General features: G+C 32.9%; 1 protein-coding gene across 1 annotated transcript; it reads right to left on the bottom strand.

Annotated features, from left to right (window-relative positions):
- Nucleotides 1-5,540: 5,540 nt before the first annotated feature.
- On the bottom strand, nt 5,541-13,303 carry LOC132760665 (L-proline trans-4-hydroxylase-like). The gene is made up of 8 exons (XM_060752695.1): nt 13,059-13,303; nt 10,635-10,716; nt 10,212-10,322; nt 9,473-9,564; nt 8,614-8,701; nt 7,834-7,963; nt 7,015-7,166; nt 5,541-6,278 (listed from the first exon to the last, which is right to left on the bottom strand). The coding sequence occupies exons 1-8, from the start codon at nt 13,142-13,144 to the stop codon at nt 6,132-6,134; spliced, it is 888 nt and encodes a 295-aa protein (XP_060608678.1). The 5' UTR covers nt 13,145-13,303; the 3' UTR covers nt 5,541-6,131.
- Nucleotides 13,304-14,721: the final 1,418 nt, after the last annotated feature.

The raw sequence follows: 14,721 nt of genomic DNA, 5'->3' as shown, positions 1-14,721 counted from the left end.
TTCTATTTTCTGTGTCTTGTTCTTTTTTTCTTGTCGTTTTGTTCCCTTGCCGTATTTTGTTTACTGATGTTACAGTCTCTTGTTTGTTATCTGTTATTCTGAAGATACATTTGGTTGCTATTTTGTAGACTCTTCAGTGTTACTGGGCCCTTTTACTTTTCTTGCAATTTCATCGAATTCTTTTCAGTTATGTGTCTATATTTAGATTGTTTTCCTTTGTCGCTTATTCAGTTTTAGCATTACCTTTTAAACTTTTTTTCTGTTAACCTTTTGTTACTTTTTCCTTTGTTGTGTCTGTCCTGGGTATTTCTGTCCTGTGTACCGACCTTGAGCTAATATTATTCTGTTTTTCTGTGAAGTCCTGTCTTGTTCTATTGTATGTCTTCTTGTATGTTCCACTGTTCTCTGTTTTTCTTGTTGTCGTTCTGTGTTTCATGCAGTGTAACTGGGTTCCTGTTAGGTTTGTTACTGACCGTTATGTGTTTTTATTTCTCTAATTGTTGTTATTTATTCTGCTTTTTCTGTTTTAGCTTCATCTCTGATACTGTTTTATGTTTTCTGTTACGCGTTTTGTAGCGTGTTTTTGTGGACTGTTTGGAGTGATGTATGTTCCCTCGCTGTGTTACGGAGGTGGTATTGTACATTCCGCTTAGTCTTTTGCTGACGTAATTGTTTACATATGCTGTTAGTCTTTTAGTCATTTTTGGTCTTCTCGTGTCTGTATTTGTGAAGACTTGGTGTCTTGTATGTTCCGTTATGTCTTTTGCTGTCTGTATTTGTTGTTTGTATTCTGTTGATGCGTATGCCGTTATTTCATCTCCGCGTTATCTATTCCGTTTCGGTCTGCTCCTGTACGTGCCTGCAGTGCTCCGTTAACTATTGTTATTATCTGCCGGGTGACGTTGTATGTCTTTTGCTGTCTGTTCTGTATCTTTTCCTCTTTTTCCGTTGCGTCTTTTGAATTGAATTATGGTCAGTTGAGTCTATATCTGTATAATAAGCCGTATAGTCTCTGTTTGTATGTTCTATTCGTTCTACGTTGTGGTTTTGTCAGTCTTGTAGTCATTTCATTTTTTCAGTGGAGTAGCGGGGGATCGAACTCACGACCCCTTGATTGGTAAACAGACAGTGTTACCACTGCACCATAGCGCCCGCTCTGAATAATAACTGTTTTTGAAAGTCCTATATACATTATTACTTAAATGGCTAACAAAAATGTATTGTAATTAAATTTTAACACCTCTATTTAGCTCGCTAACCCACGCGAGTTTTTATATATAGTCAAATAGAATATTGCTCGATTTAAATAATATATAGATAGTTTAAGATAAATTTGCTGTTACTTTAAGATATCCTGGAATTTAGTGAATGGTACCCGGAATTCTTAGATATACCAGAAGGTGCGATTATCTTCTTGTAGAATTTTCCTAAAGACCTGCTATGGTATCGCAAGCACACCATTCTCCCGATTTCAGACATTTAAAGTAAATAAACGGCCTATTTCCTTCATGAAACGTTCTAAGTTCCATGAGAAACTTGTCATTGAATTCGATTTGATGATAAAAGAAAATAATATGAAATATAGATCAAAGCGCTGAAAGCACTGCTAAACTTAGAGGCTGTCAAAACACAAATTAAAAGTAAAAGAAAGCGACATGCCATTATATTTAATTAGTGTCTTGTACATCTGTGCAATAATGTAATATATAGAGAATAACATGCTACTGTCTTTTGATATCAATTTTATCAGGCGAGGCTGATATGGGCTAGAAAGGGCGAGGCTTGCCGAGCCCTTTCTGCCCATATCAGCCGAGCCTGATAAAATTGATATCAAAAGACAGTAGCATGTTTTTCTATTTATCATGTAACACATAATAACTGTCAAAATAACAAAATAGTCTACTTTTAAATAGCGAATTTCGTTAAAAAAGGGGAATTTTTGTTCAAAGAAATAATTCTTGAAAACAAATTCCTCCGCCCCTGACACTTAGAATTTGTAATTGGCGGCCATTTTTTCTTTCGACTCGGATAAAAGATACAACAGAATGTAGGCCTAATACGATAACATTCTTACCTTTAATTTAAACATCGATCCAAAAATCCGCTTAGAATCACATAAACTAAACTTTACTGCAATTTTTGTCTTGAATTGTCAAATTCAAAAGTTCACGATAATTTCAATCAAAGAAAAGTCAAATCGGCAATCAAACACAAGCTACACAAACATGCGTCTTATTTTTTAAACGAAACAATTTGTTCACTTATTAAATAATAATCCGGCGAAATAAAGTAAACATTTACAAGTTCTCAAAGAAAATCGTCAGCCTGTTTGTTATGATTACATGTATAGTATGACGTGAACATCGATGATGTCATTTGCAATATAAATTATGACGTCACTTCATTTAGTTGATGCTAAAACTATTCGCTATCTAATTTATTCGTAATTGAAATCGAAATAATAAATAAATAAATTTCGTATAGATTCAAGACTTGTAAGGGTATGAGATTACATTGTAGAATTCACATGCTGATGAAAATGCTCGAATATAAGCAATTGAAAAAAGTCCGTTAAAATGGGCGGGGCTAATTTTTGATATCAGGTTACTGACGTGATATCAAAAATAATTATCAGGCAAGTGTTATCGGGCAGTTACCATAGCAGTTGCATGATAAAATGTCAAATTATTTGTCGTTTATGTCTTTATGACATACTGTAAGCAAAGTGAAAACTGCTTGTATATTTCGTTAATATAATATGTTATGTGTGATGATTAAAATCCAAGACATGTACATACAATACGTGTATACGTTGGATAATGACTAGTGTGTTCTATTAATTATAATTTATTCAATGCATTTAATGACAAATCAAATTTAAGATGTCATATTTACGAGCCGGGACGATTTATCTAATTGAAGAACGATAACTCTAGTCTTGTAATGAATAACAACGAATCTGAAAATAATGCTCTTCTAAAAGGAGATGAAAGTGTGTGTGTGCGTGTGTGTGTGTGTGTGGGGGGGGGGGTTACCCAGAATTCGGTCCGGAACATTACATGTATAGGGACACGGATGAAACTTTATTTGAGTTGATACTTGTCCTACTTAAAGGAAAAAAACCGATAGATTCTTTAGATTATGCCTATATAATGACCGGTATATTGAGTTAAACAAAAACGATTGAAATATGTCTAAAGCTATAGATTAACAAACTTCAAGAGTGGAAATGATTATGTTATCAAGGATCTATACCTAAACAGAGTTTTTGTTATTTTAAGTTCATGTAAATGTGTTTAATTGTTATCATTTTTCAGACAATATACTAAGTAATTAGATATACTAAAAAAAACGTTTGTCGTCTAGAACCAATTTTCCGAGGACTTTGTTTCTATTGTTGTTGTTTTTCTATTTCAGAAGGCCTTATTGGAAATAAGATATATATGATAGCTGTTGTATTTTCTTAATGTGTTACCTTCTATAAATAAAAGTTTCTGTATCCATATCTTGCACTATTCTCCAAAATCTTAAATGACTAATAAATATTATTTTGAAGGACTCGCCAATATGGACAACCGGTAGCAAGTATAAATTCAAATGCACACACAGACACACATTGTAGTATACTGTACAAGACTAAAATTGTAATTATTTCCCCCTTTTCACTCTTATATACATGTATAACATAACCATATGTGACAATACTAGACATGAGCTAGATGTAATCGATAGTTTATCAATGAAACCTAGGACAGGTTGTCAATTCACGAATTAAGTATGTATCTAAAAGGATTCGGCTTTTCCTTATGGCATGTTATAACTATTTTACTCCTTAGCAAAAGTTTGACGGAGAGGGTCGAGAAATGCATGTGTCTCTCAGTCTTATGGTGGTTGTTTTTGCCATGTCGTATATTTGCTTTTTCGCCACGAAAATGTGAAAACATGAAGATACGACAAAGTCAAAATTGGTCATATCTTTATATGACAAAGTCAAATTTTGCCATACCTTTGTGTTTTCACTAGTACATTTCTGCATTTTGAGACGGAAAAAGTGAAGGAATAATAAAATAAGCAAACTGCGATCATACGACATGGCGTTTATTGGCCTCTATACAATCTACTTAAAGAAGGTTAGATCTGTACTTACTTCTTCGGTACTCATGTTTCCATAAATGAACCGTTGTAATTCAGAAAGCTTTCTTAAAATATGTTTCTATAGATTTTCAGAACTTGGTTCATAATGGAGGAATTAAAATTTTGATAGGTTAACAACTTCATACTTTATCACCTAATTTTGCGGAAATGAAAAATAAAATGAATGGACTGCAATGGCCATAACATATTTTTGTACCATGTAAAATGTTTACAAGTTAGAAATTAAGAATATAAAGAAAACAAATCCAAGATATTGTAAGTATCACTCAACTGTATTAAGACGTAAAAAGTCTTTCATGGATAGCTCGTGTTACTATGGAAGCACAATTACATACAAATGATTATAGTATTTTCTGGTGAAACAGATATCCGTCTTCTCAGATATTGAAAAATGAATAAATTTCAAAATACTTGAAACTGATTTCTATGTTGAAATGATATACATATATTTTGAAATGCTTAATCTTTATTGCGTGTGAGTTTCACTCATCTTCTACAATGTAAATATTGTACGGCTTACATCTATAAATGTACAGACTATTTCGCAAAAGCATCTGAAGAGCTTAACTCTGTTAAATATCTCATATATTTAATAGCAAAGGTGAACGGTATTACTTTTTATTTTTTTCCACAGGTGTTTGTTTAGTAAATAATTGTCTTCCTGCAAGGAAAATTATTTGTATGTTAATGAGTTACACTAAGAGATATAAGTATTACATAGGAGTATTTTGCAATCGGTTCAGTTAATTAAACCGAATTCAAATAATGTGTGTATGCTTTTCACAAGCATATTTGTGCAGAGTATAGAAGATAATGCGTGTTTTGCATATGTGCATACAGTTTATGCAACATCGTTTATTTTCACCAGTTTAAGCTTCCTCGGTCTAAATAGGTTTCTTAAATGAAAACCGGACTGACAATATTGAAGAGATTAAAAAGTGGTATTCAAAAGTTATTCTTTTTTATGGAGTAATTTTTCATCTGTGACTTTTAAGACAATAAACCCTACTTAATGTTATATATATGTATGAAATTTACACTTATATATTTAGAACTTTATAATCATTTCTTATTCTACAAATTGTTAAAATGTTTTTTTAGTACCAATTGCCAAAAATATATATATATTTTTTGTAACTTTAATAACATTTAACAAATCAATACCATTCTGTATGATGCAAAATGCCACTTGAATGATAGTAACATAACTGATATTTCCATTGCTGAATCCTCAAACAAATTTGAAGCAATTAACAACTTACTGAACACTAATGATACTAATATATATTTGGGTTGAATTTTCAAAAGATCAGATAGAACCTATTTACTGTAAAAGCCATCTTGTTGTCTCTGATGGAGTGAAAAAGCAAATTTTTAAACACCTGTAGGAATTTGGTATATATTTTTATTTAAGACAAACTCGCACATAATGAATATATTAAAGCAATAAGGAGCGAGAGCTGCAATAGCTCATGGTGGTCCTCTCTGCTTACAAAAGCTATACAGTAAAACATGTGTTTAAGACCACCTCCGAATAAAGATCACCATGTGAATAAAGACCACACTATGACAAACCTTTACTGATTTAGTAGAACAGAGTGACCTCTTAATAAAGACCACTTTTGTAAATAGACCATTCTTTGTCCCTCCTATAAATGGACTTTAATCACAGGTTTGAGTGTACATACATTATTATAACATACGGCTTATTTGTAATTATTTGATAATTTATAATTACTTCAAATGCAGATGGACGATAAAATGTATAAAACGTCAGATGAATAACAAAGAATAACCGGACTTGAGCATTTTTTTTCATAAAATTGGGTTGAAGCTGACACTGAACAAGATTAAATGAAGTAACAAGATTAAATGAAGGTACCAATTCATTTAAAATCTGCACTTATATCATTCTTAAAACAGAACACAACTTATTTAGTTTTCGATGAGAAATCTTCATCCAAATTCTTATGACATCAGGTATTGTAAACAGTGTCCTTCAGAGCGTCTGAGGAGTCCAGATTTACAATAGTTTTCAGACATTCCGGATCACTTGTGTCAATAAATCCTTTACCATCGAGGTCGGTGAAGTTTTCACAATCTAAGACGGCGTCATTATATACCTGGAATTAGTAAACAATAATGATTATTGTTTAGATACAAGTAAGAATGCATTCGAATAAGCTCATTGATAAGCCACGCCTTTTAGATTCTGAGGAATCTGCCAGCTAAGCTTAATTGGAAGGGGGTCGGATCGCTGGTTCGATCCACGGGCGGGGCGAAATTCCTTCGTGACAAATGATAACGGACATTGAAGCTTATGGCCATTTTTCACAGTTGATTCAGAAATCATGTTGAATAAGTAGCCGGTTATTTGCGAAGAAATTGGTAACAACTGGTTAGTTATCCAGAATAGAAGGTTAGGTGGTTCGACCGCCGAGAAATGTTCTAAATTGTGTAAAAATCAATGTAAAAAACGAGAAAGGAATAAATTCTGAAAAAAGACATTGTTTCAGGTTTTTGTTGTTGTTGAGAAAACAAACATATCAGCATGTTGTGTCTGTCTTCCCCATTGTCAATTATGACGTCATTCTACCTCTAGGTGACAACGCAGTCTGATTAAAATCAGCTCATAATAAATGCTACACATTACATGCAAGAAATAACTTAAGACTAATAACGTTTTTTCCCCATAAATTGCAGTTCCTTATAGTCTCTGTATAGTTTGGTTTATTTACATAATTATTTGAAGTGTTTGTTGGCAATATATGATGTAATATATTACTACAAAATAAGTCAGTTGTGATCTGCACAGATCAGCGTCTTTGAAAGATCCTGCACTGATAGATATATACTTACAACATCCAATGGTGAGTAACCCGGATGTATCCCTTCTTTGACAGGACTGTTGCTCTTCCGGTTATAAACAGGAAGGAATGCCATTCTTCTTTCGTCACTGGTATTGACGTCACTTTTATATAGAGTATTACAATGTAAGAAAATAACATCACCTGTAATAACATGTAAACAAAGCAATTATAAAATTTACAAATAGTAGTATTATATGACATATGAAAATTTGGAAAAAGGGTGGTCCCTCGGAAGCATAAGAACAAGAAAATTACTTTAAAATTGCAGACTCGGTTTGATTGAGTCTTTACTTAAGGGATAATGAAAAAGTGAGTAATTCTTCACGTCCCCTGACACCGGCTTGAGCGGTACTCCATTTTCAACACTTAAAAGTGCTGGAAACCATTTTGTCCAAAATAATAAAGCTTTTCCTAAAACTTATGTTCTGACAAAGAAGCGTAATAAAATTCAATTTGATTTAATTGTGTACAAGATGAAAACTGAAGATATCAATCAATAAGAGACGGGGTGGTCTTCTAGTGAATGCGCTTGTCTAGGGAGACTGTTTTGAAGTCCTTCTCGAATCTAGTCCCAACATTTCGATGGAAGACCGACTGATTTTATAAACTGATATAACACAATTGTCCGTCTTTAGCGACCGTCATATATACGGAATAAAAAGCCCTGGCGTACAAATTGTTGGGCCAACTGGAATCTAGACTGTGATGCATTATCCTTCAAAATAGCTGTTTAGGTAAACAGTTCAGGGTAATTTTAACTGTCTTCATACTCGAACTTTTACTTAACTTTTTTATTAAATTTTCTTACCGGGTTCTTGTTCTATGTATTTAAGCGGGCAAAAATTGTGTAATTCTTGCACTAGATTTATATCAGCCCCAATTTCACCTCCGGTAAGTGTATGTTCAATTTTTCCAGCAGTTTGTGAACCTTCTAAAACCTAAAATAGTATGTACACTAGTTCAAACAATACAATCTTTACCAATAAGCTTTATGAAATTAACAATTATTTTCACCTGATGATACTGTAGAATGAAAGTCCGTCGGTTACCAAAATTGAATAAAAGCATAATAATTTTGAAAACCTACATACACCTTTTTTGTTACATGTAGTTGGAATATGTAGGTAGCATTTTTTCTTTTTTGAAAATCGACATAGAGACTTTTTTGTTTCTTAGAATATCTACAGCTGTGTCAATGAATTGAAGATGTAACTTATAAGAAGAGTGATTTAGATATGATTGTGTTTCTGTTTCTATAAAGAAGTGAATTAGAAATGCCCTGTTGTTAACTTGTTCTTAAACATATAACTTAATTCATCTTTTTGTTAACGCCGTTTCTATGCTGGACAATACCGTTCATTATTATTACATGTATTATTTATTATTATTACCATTATTATTATTATTATTATTATTACCATTATGATTATTATTATTATTATCATTATTACCATTATTATTATTTTTACATACTATTAGTATATCTTCTAGAATATGTTCAGTCACTTGATAATAAGCAATTTCATGTATAATTAATCTATATTATATATTACGTATCTAAAATAAATCACAAAATTTCAAACACTACCTGCAGACATCCATTTTCTTTATTGACTGGATCAATTGCAATGAAGGCTGTAATCAATTCAGGAAAAGGGACAAAGTTGTACCAGCTTCTGAAAACCACATTGCCAAAATTATTATCTTATTATGCAAATCACGGAATGAGATTTATTAAAAGTACTGCATCTTTCATTCACAAAGTAGCATATACTTATCATTTTTATAACATACCGACTCGGTGAAAACAATATGGCACGACCATACATTTGACGTGACTTCATAAATGAATTTATTTAATTTGTTCAATAAATTCAATATTGAAGCTGCGCTCATTCAATATCCTAATATGTATTGTATATATGCATTGTGAAACTAGTTAATAGAAAGTGAAATTCGATTACTTGTTATGTTTTACGTACCGTTGTTTTATAAGATTAGCCGAAGCGTTGATTATAACATTCTACATTCTTCTTAAATGAAATTAATAGCATTGATTTGTACGTATAAGAAATGTTACACAAAATTCTACGTATATGGTATGCATATCTATCTTCATTAACGCCCATTTTTCTAACACCTGCATGCTGAATCCTAACATTACATACATACTGATTCTGAACTTCTGAACTTCTGACATTAGCTTTCCAAAAAGCGTTTAATTATTTACACCCTCAAAAATTGGATGAAACTTAAATTTATTTGTTTGTACATTCAATTACAATCCTTAAAATATCTATTTTTAATATGAGAGAGAAATATTCAAACAAAATTTAAATGTACTTTGATCAACTGTCATAGCTAAGAATTGTCTTTCACTTGATTGTACATTTCAGTGCCCATATTTCTATATGCAAACGTTTCTTCAAATAAGCATATTTTCGTACCCATAATCTTGGTGCCAACATCTCTGTCCGCCTGTTTTTGGAGGTTTAATAACAATCTTTGAATGATAGTGGTACACTTCGCCGCCCAGAAGCTAGAATATACAAAGTCATTCTTGGACCATCTTAATTTTCATTTAGTTTGTAGCCATAGGCTATCTATTAAATTCGTTGGCTTAAAACCACTTGCTCCTCACACCTTTTGGATCGAACACCGCTATGTACATTGTGTAACAAAGCTATCCAGCAAGCTTACGGTCAGACGACATACAGTGTCCGAAGTAATGCATCGGAAAGCCACCTTTGGTCTTCTTCAAAAAGTAAGTCTGGAACATCGCCACGTGTCATTCTTATAGTGACGGTGTTACGTGGACTCCAACAAAACAAAGTAAAAGAGCATTTTTTAAAAAAAATTAAAACTAAACGGAAAACACATATATGAAAGAACAACATTTCATATGATTATCACTCCCTTTAAGTCCTTAACAGTCCTTCTTGACAAGATTACAATAAACAAATAATTATAACATCAAAATGTTTCAAAAACAAAAATGATACCCAAAACAAGATTCATTATATTTTATTGCAGTGGCGTTGAAGTTGAAAATAATTTTTAAAAGTTATTCTAGTTAAAGTTATTCGAAAGGAAAATATCCTTGAAAAATATTAATTACTCTTTTTTACTGTTTTTAATTTAAAGGCTTTAAAAAAATACTGTCTATTTATTGCATATATTTTGCACCTGTGAACAGGTTTCCACCATTTTCTGCGTTTTTGCCGCCATACCAAAAACGTCATTTCCTGGATAGTTCCACGTGGTCTGAATGGTTGATTTGTCATCACAATCTTTCACCTTTATTGTAAACAAGAAAATCTTTAAAAAAGATACTCGGCCGAAGCAAAATTGATTAACATTCAAAATTATGTTATTTCTAAGTTTTCAGTACAAAAAAAGAAATGTTAGCAATACTTGCATAACAATGACATACTGATTATTTCTTGTAGCTATGAAAATACCCATTTTGTAAACATTGAAATTAAATTATTGGCGACGCCGGTTAAATCAAAACATTTGAACAGCTTTCTATATTATCTCCAAGCAATCAATGTTATCTGTTAAAAGTTCGATTCAACATTCAATTTGTATGAGGCAGGTTGTACTTACAAAGAATTCATATTGGTGATAAGCCTTTCCTTCTTCATAGTTTCTGATCATCTGTTGTATCTCTTCTGATCGAAATAATTTTCTGGAAAAAAGATAAGCTTTAGTAGGATGTCGGCAAGTGATACATGTATTAGTGTTGTAACCAGTCTAGACACGATCAGACGGACATGCCGGTAGGTGCCGTCTAATGGTAGCTTACCCTAACCCTCTACACTGTTTGTTATTCAGTCTATATTAACTTCGAATTTTCCACTGAAAATGACCGGTTTTGTCCAGATTGACAGATAAACAAGCCTATATGAGATGTTTTTCGTAGAAAAAAAAACAAAGAATTTTCTTGTACATGTAACTTGTAAAAATATCATGAAATACTCGTGTCCCTTAACAAAATTCAAAACATGTGAATAAAATGCTGCTACACCTTGAACAATAGGTTTTATTACACGATGCCGAAAACTTTTTCCACATACTTTTGTACATACATATATGCATTTAATTTTTTGTCATTATAACTGCCCGTAAACAATAATCATTTCGAATTTTCGAATTGTCTCTATTAATGATGATTCCATGGTTTCTGAATACTTAAGCTACAGTCTCACTTACATCCCGGCAGAGCCCCGGCAGAGCCCCGGTAGACGTCCGGGGTGATCCGGGAACGACCGGGGTACGACCGGGAACAACCGGGGTACATCCGTAACTCTGCCGGCAACGTCCTGGATGATCATTCGACCCCGGAGAGCCCCGGAGGATAAAGGTAGAGCTACGGTTGATCCCGGTAGAGCCCCGGCAAAGCCCGGATCATTTCAAAAGAATAACGACAATTTGCGATGATTGCACTTGTTTGTATTAAAAGCCTTCCCATTTCCCTTCTATCCAGTATGGCATAAGGATTTTTCAGAAAATCATCATAAATTACTATTCTGAAACAATAGATATCATATTAAATAAAAATTATGTATCAATGTTATCATTTTCGGGCGTTTTCAATCCACCGGTGTTCTACCGGGGCTCTGCCTGGATCGTCTTGGGCTCTGCCGGGGCTCTGCCTGGATCGACCGGGACTCTGCCTGGGTCAACCGGGGCTCTTCCGGCGTCATCCGGGAACGGCCGGGGAAGCACCGGCATGAACCGTAGCTTCACCTGGGCTCTGCCTGGATGATCCGGAGCGCATCCTGGGTGGTTAGTAGGGAACTACCGTAGTGCTGCCGGGGTAAGTGTGACCGCAACAATAATTTCATCCCGGATCGTCCCTGATGGTCCTGGGCTCTGCCGTGAGTAAGTGAGACCGAGGCTTAAGGCATTAATTAGCTGCTAGTGACCCTTTCACTAAAAGAATGTTAGTACTATTCCTAACTGAATCACGTTCACCATGGAAAGGATTTATCTATAATACGTGTTTCAATGCGTATATATTGTGATGTAAAATAATACATGCTTGTAAATTTGCTGAATAAAATATGTTTAAACTAATAATGTTCACTATAACTTAAACTTAAAACGTTCACTATAACTTAAACCACAAGTAAAAGCGTTTACTATAACTTAACTAATAGCGTTCACTATAACTTAAACTAATAACGTTTACTATATCTTAAACTAATAGCGTTTACTATAACTTAAACCAATAACGTTCAGTATAAATTAAACTATTAGCGTTCACTACAACTTAAGCTAATAGCGTTCACTATAACTTAAACTTATAGCGTTCACTATAAATAAAACTAAAAATGTTAACTTTAACTTAAACTTATAATGTTCAGCATAACTTAAACTAATAATGTTCACGTTAACTTAAACTAATATCGTTCACTATAACTTAAACTAATAGCGTTCACTATAACTTAAACTAATAGCGTGCAACTTATAACGTTCACTTTAACTTAAGCTTTTAACTTTTATCATAACTTAAACTAATATCGTTCACTATAACTTAAACTAATAACGTTCAACTAATAACATTCACTATAACTTAAACTAATAGCGTTCACTATAACTTATTAATCACGTTCATTATAATTTAATAACAACTTATAACGGTCAACTAATAACGTTGACTATAATTAACTTAAACTAATAGCGTTCACTATATATTAAACTAATAGCGTTCACAATAACTGTAAAAGTAAATGAAAAATCAGTTTTTAAATTTATCCGTCTTAAATAACCTTCAGACGTTCAGATAGTATGAAGCATATAAATTGCGGCGACGTTTTTTTTTAAACTTTAGATAATCACATAATGTTTGTAACCTACTTAAAATGTTAAAAGTAAGTGTGTGTTATTATCTTCCTGGTTAAGATAAATCACTAGGTTTGTAATGCACATTAATTCATTTCATTTATTGACAAATCTGCATTTTCAAATGACATTATCTGTTACGTGAAATAACATCATCGGGCTTAACAAACAGTTTTGAGTTACCTTACAATGATATATCCTTGCTTTAAGAATGCATTTTTCATTTCCGTTGTCACATCATAATCCTCCTCATCATAAACAACCTCCATTTTAAACGCTTGAAACTTCAAAGATTTGAGTGTTTACCTGCTCTAACACACACAATGTTTACATACGATAACATATAACAATGACATTGTATAATTTTAAAAGTTTATCACATACGGGTCTTGTCATGATACGAAATTCACACAAATATGAGATAAAATTAACATGGGCATAATGTTATCATTAACTTAATGGAAAGTCGATTTTCACCAAGACATACAGCTGCGGAGGTGCAGCTACATTCAGTTATGTATGTTTCTACTCCGTTTATGTAGCGTCACTGAATGATACGTCCGCCCAAAAAAAAGAAAAACCGAAAAACTGAAAAAAAAAAAAAAGGCAAAACCTTTTCAAATTAGTTGCAACCACCCCTGTCCCTTTTTCACCGTACAAAAAAAATCCCCAAACAACTATACCAAAAAAAAAAAAAAAACCACCAAAAACCAAATTTTTTATTTACCCACCTCATAAACTTTACAAACTTTAATATCCGTCAGTTTTCGTGCCTTCAAGGTTCAAAATGGAAATATTTAACGTCATGGAGTATTTTCTCCATAATTACTTATTTGAAACATGTTGTTTCGTTTGGCGCGTTTATGTGATGATGGCAAGACGAACTATATATATTTAGGGGCAGTAAAACACTGATATATTGAAATAGATTGGGTATCAACAATGATTTCCGAATAATAACTCAATCAGAATTCATATTCATAATGTTCAAATTCTTTAAAATATTACGAAGCATTTGCCTGCCCTTGCCCCCCATCGTCGGTTACCCACTGTACTGTAAATAATCAAATAATAGATAATGTAGTATGTACGGAATATATATTATTAGATAATGTAGTACGTACGGAATATATACCGCCGGAAACCGACCATGGCGCGCCCCTACTGCACCGCCTAACCTTTAAAAATTGTCAGAAGACAAAAGTAAATACATTTTTCTCGAGTTTTCCCATTTTTCTCATTTCTCCTCACGAAGTAAGAAATTATCTGAAGTCTTATAAATATCAGATTAAGATTAGAGACTGGTGCTTGATAAGAAAATTGGATTTTTAAGAGATCGTGAAATGTTAATGGTAGAAAATTGGAACATATGTTCCAGTTAATATGTCTGAACAAACGATTATCCTTCGAGTTTGGATTTATTCCAAAGAATAATCCGAAAAACATTGTAGCAATCTTAGATAATGTAATTTATCTTTTTATAAGGAGTACAGCTTGACATTGGGTAATTTAACAATCTCGACTTGTATTAGCCCTCATTTATTTTTTCAAGACAGCAATTCATTTTGACAGCTGCGTGTCGGTAAGCCATACTGTGTGAGTTGTCCGCTTCTATCTTAACTTTTACTGGTAGCCACAAAACATGCTGGATATGTCAATGTGACATACTAAAACAAGGGGGATAAATAAATAAAAATAAATTTTTTAAACAAATACGTTGTTAGTTATTTATATTTAGTTTTTTTCTTCAAATAACTGACATTTAAGTGGATAGGTCTATGTACAAGGGGCACATTTTACATTAGTATTTCAAATATTGATAAAAAAAAAAAACACCCCCCCCCCC

The sequence above is a fragment of the Ruditapes philippinarum genome, unplaced genomic scaffold, assembly GCF_026571515.1.
Source record: "Ruditapes philippinarum isolate M1 unplaced genomic scaffold, ASM2657151v2 ctg1481_1_1_1_1, whole genome shotgun sequence".
NCBI lineage: Eukaryota > Metazoa > Mollusca > Bivalvia > Venerida > Veneridae > Ruditapes > Ruditapes philippinarum.
The sequence above is the reverse complement of the archived record's forward strand: the minus strand, read 5'-3'. Positions and strand labels throughout refer to the sequence as shown.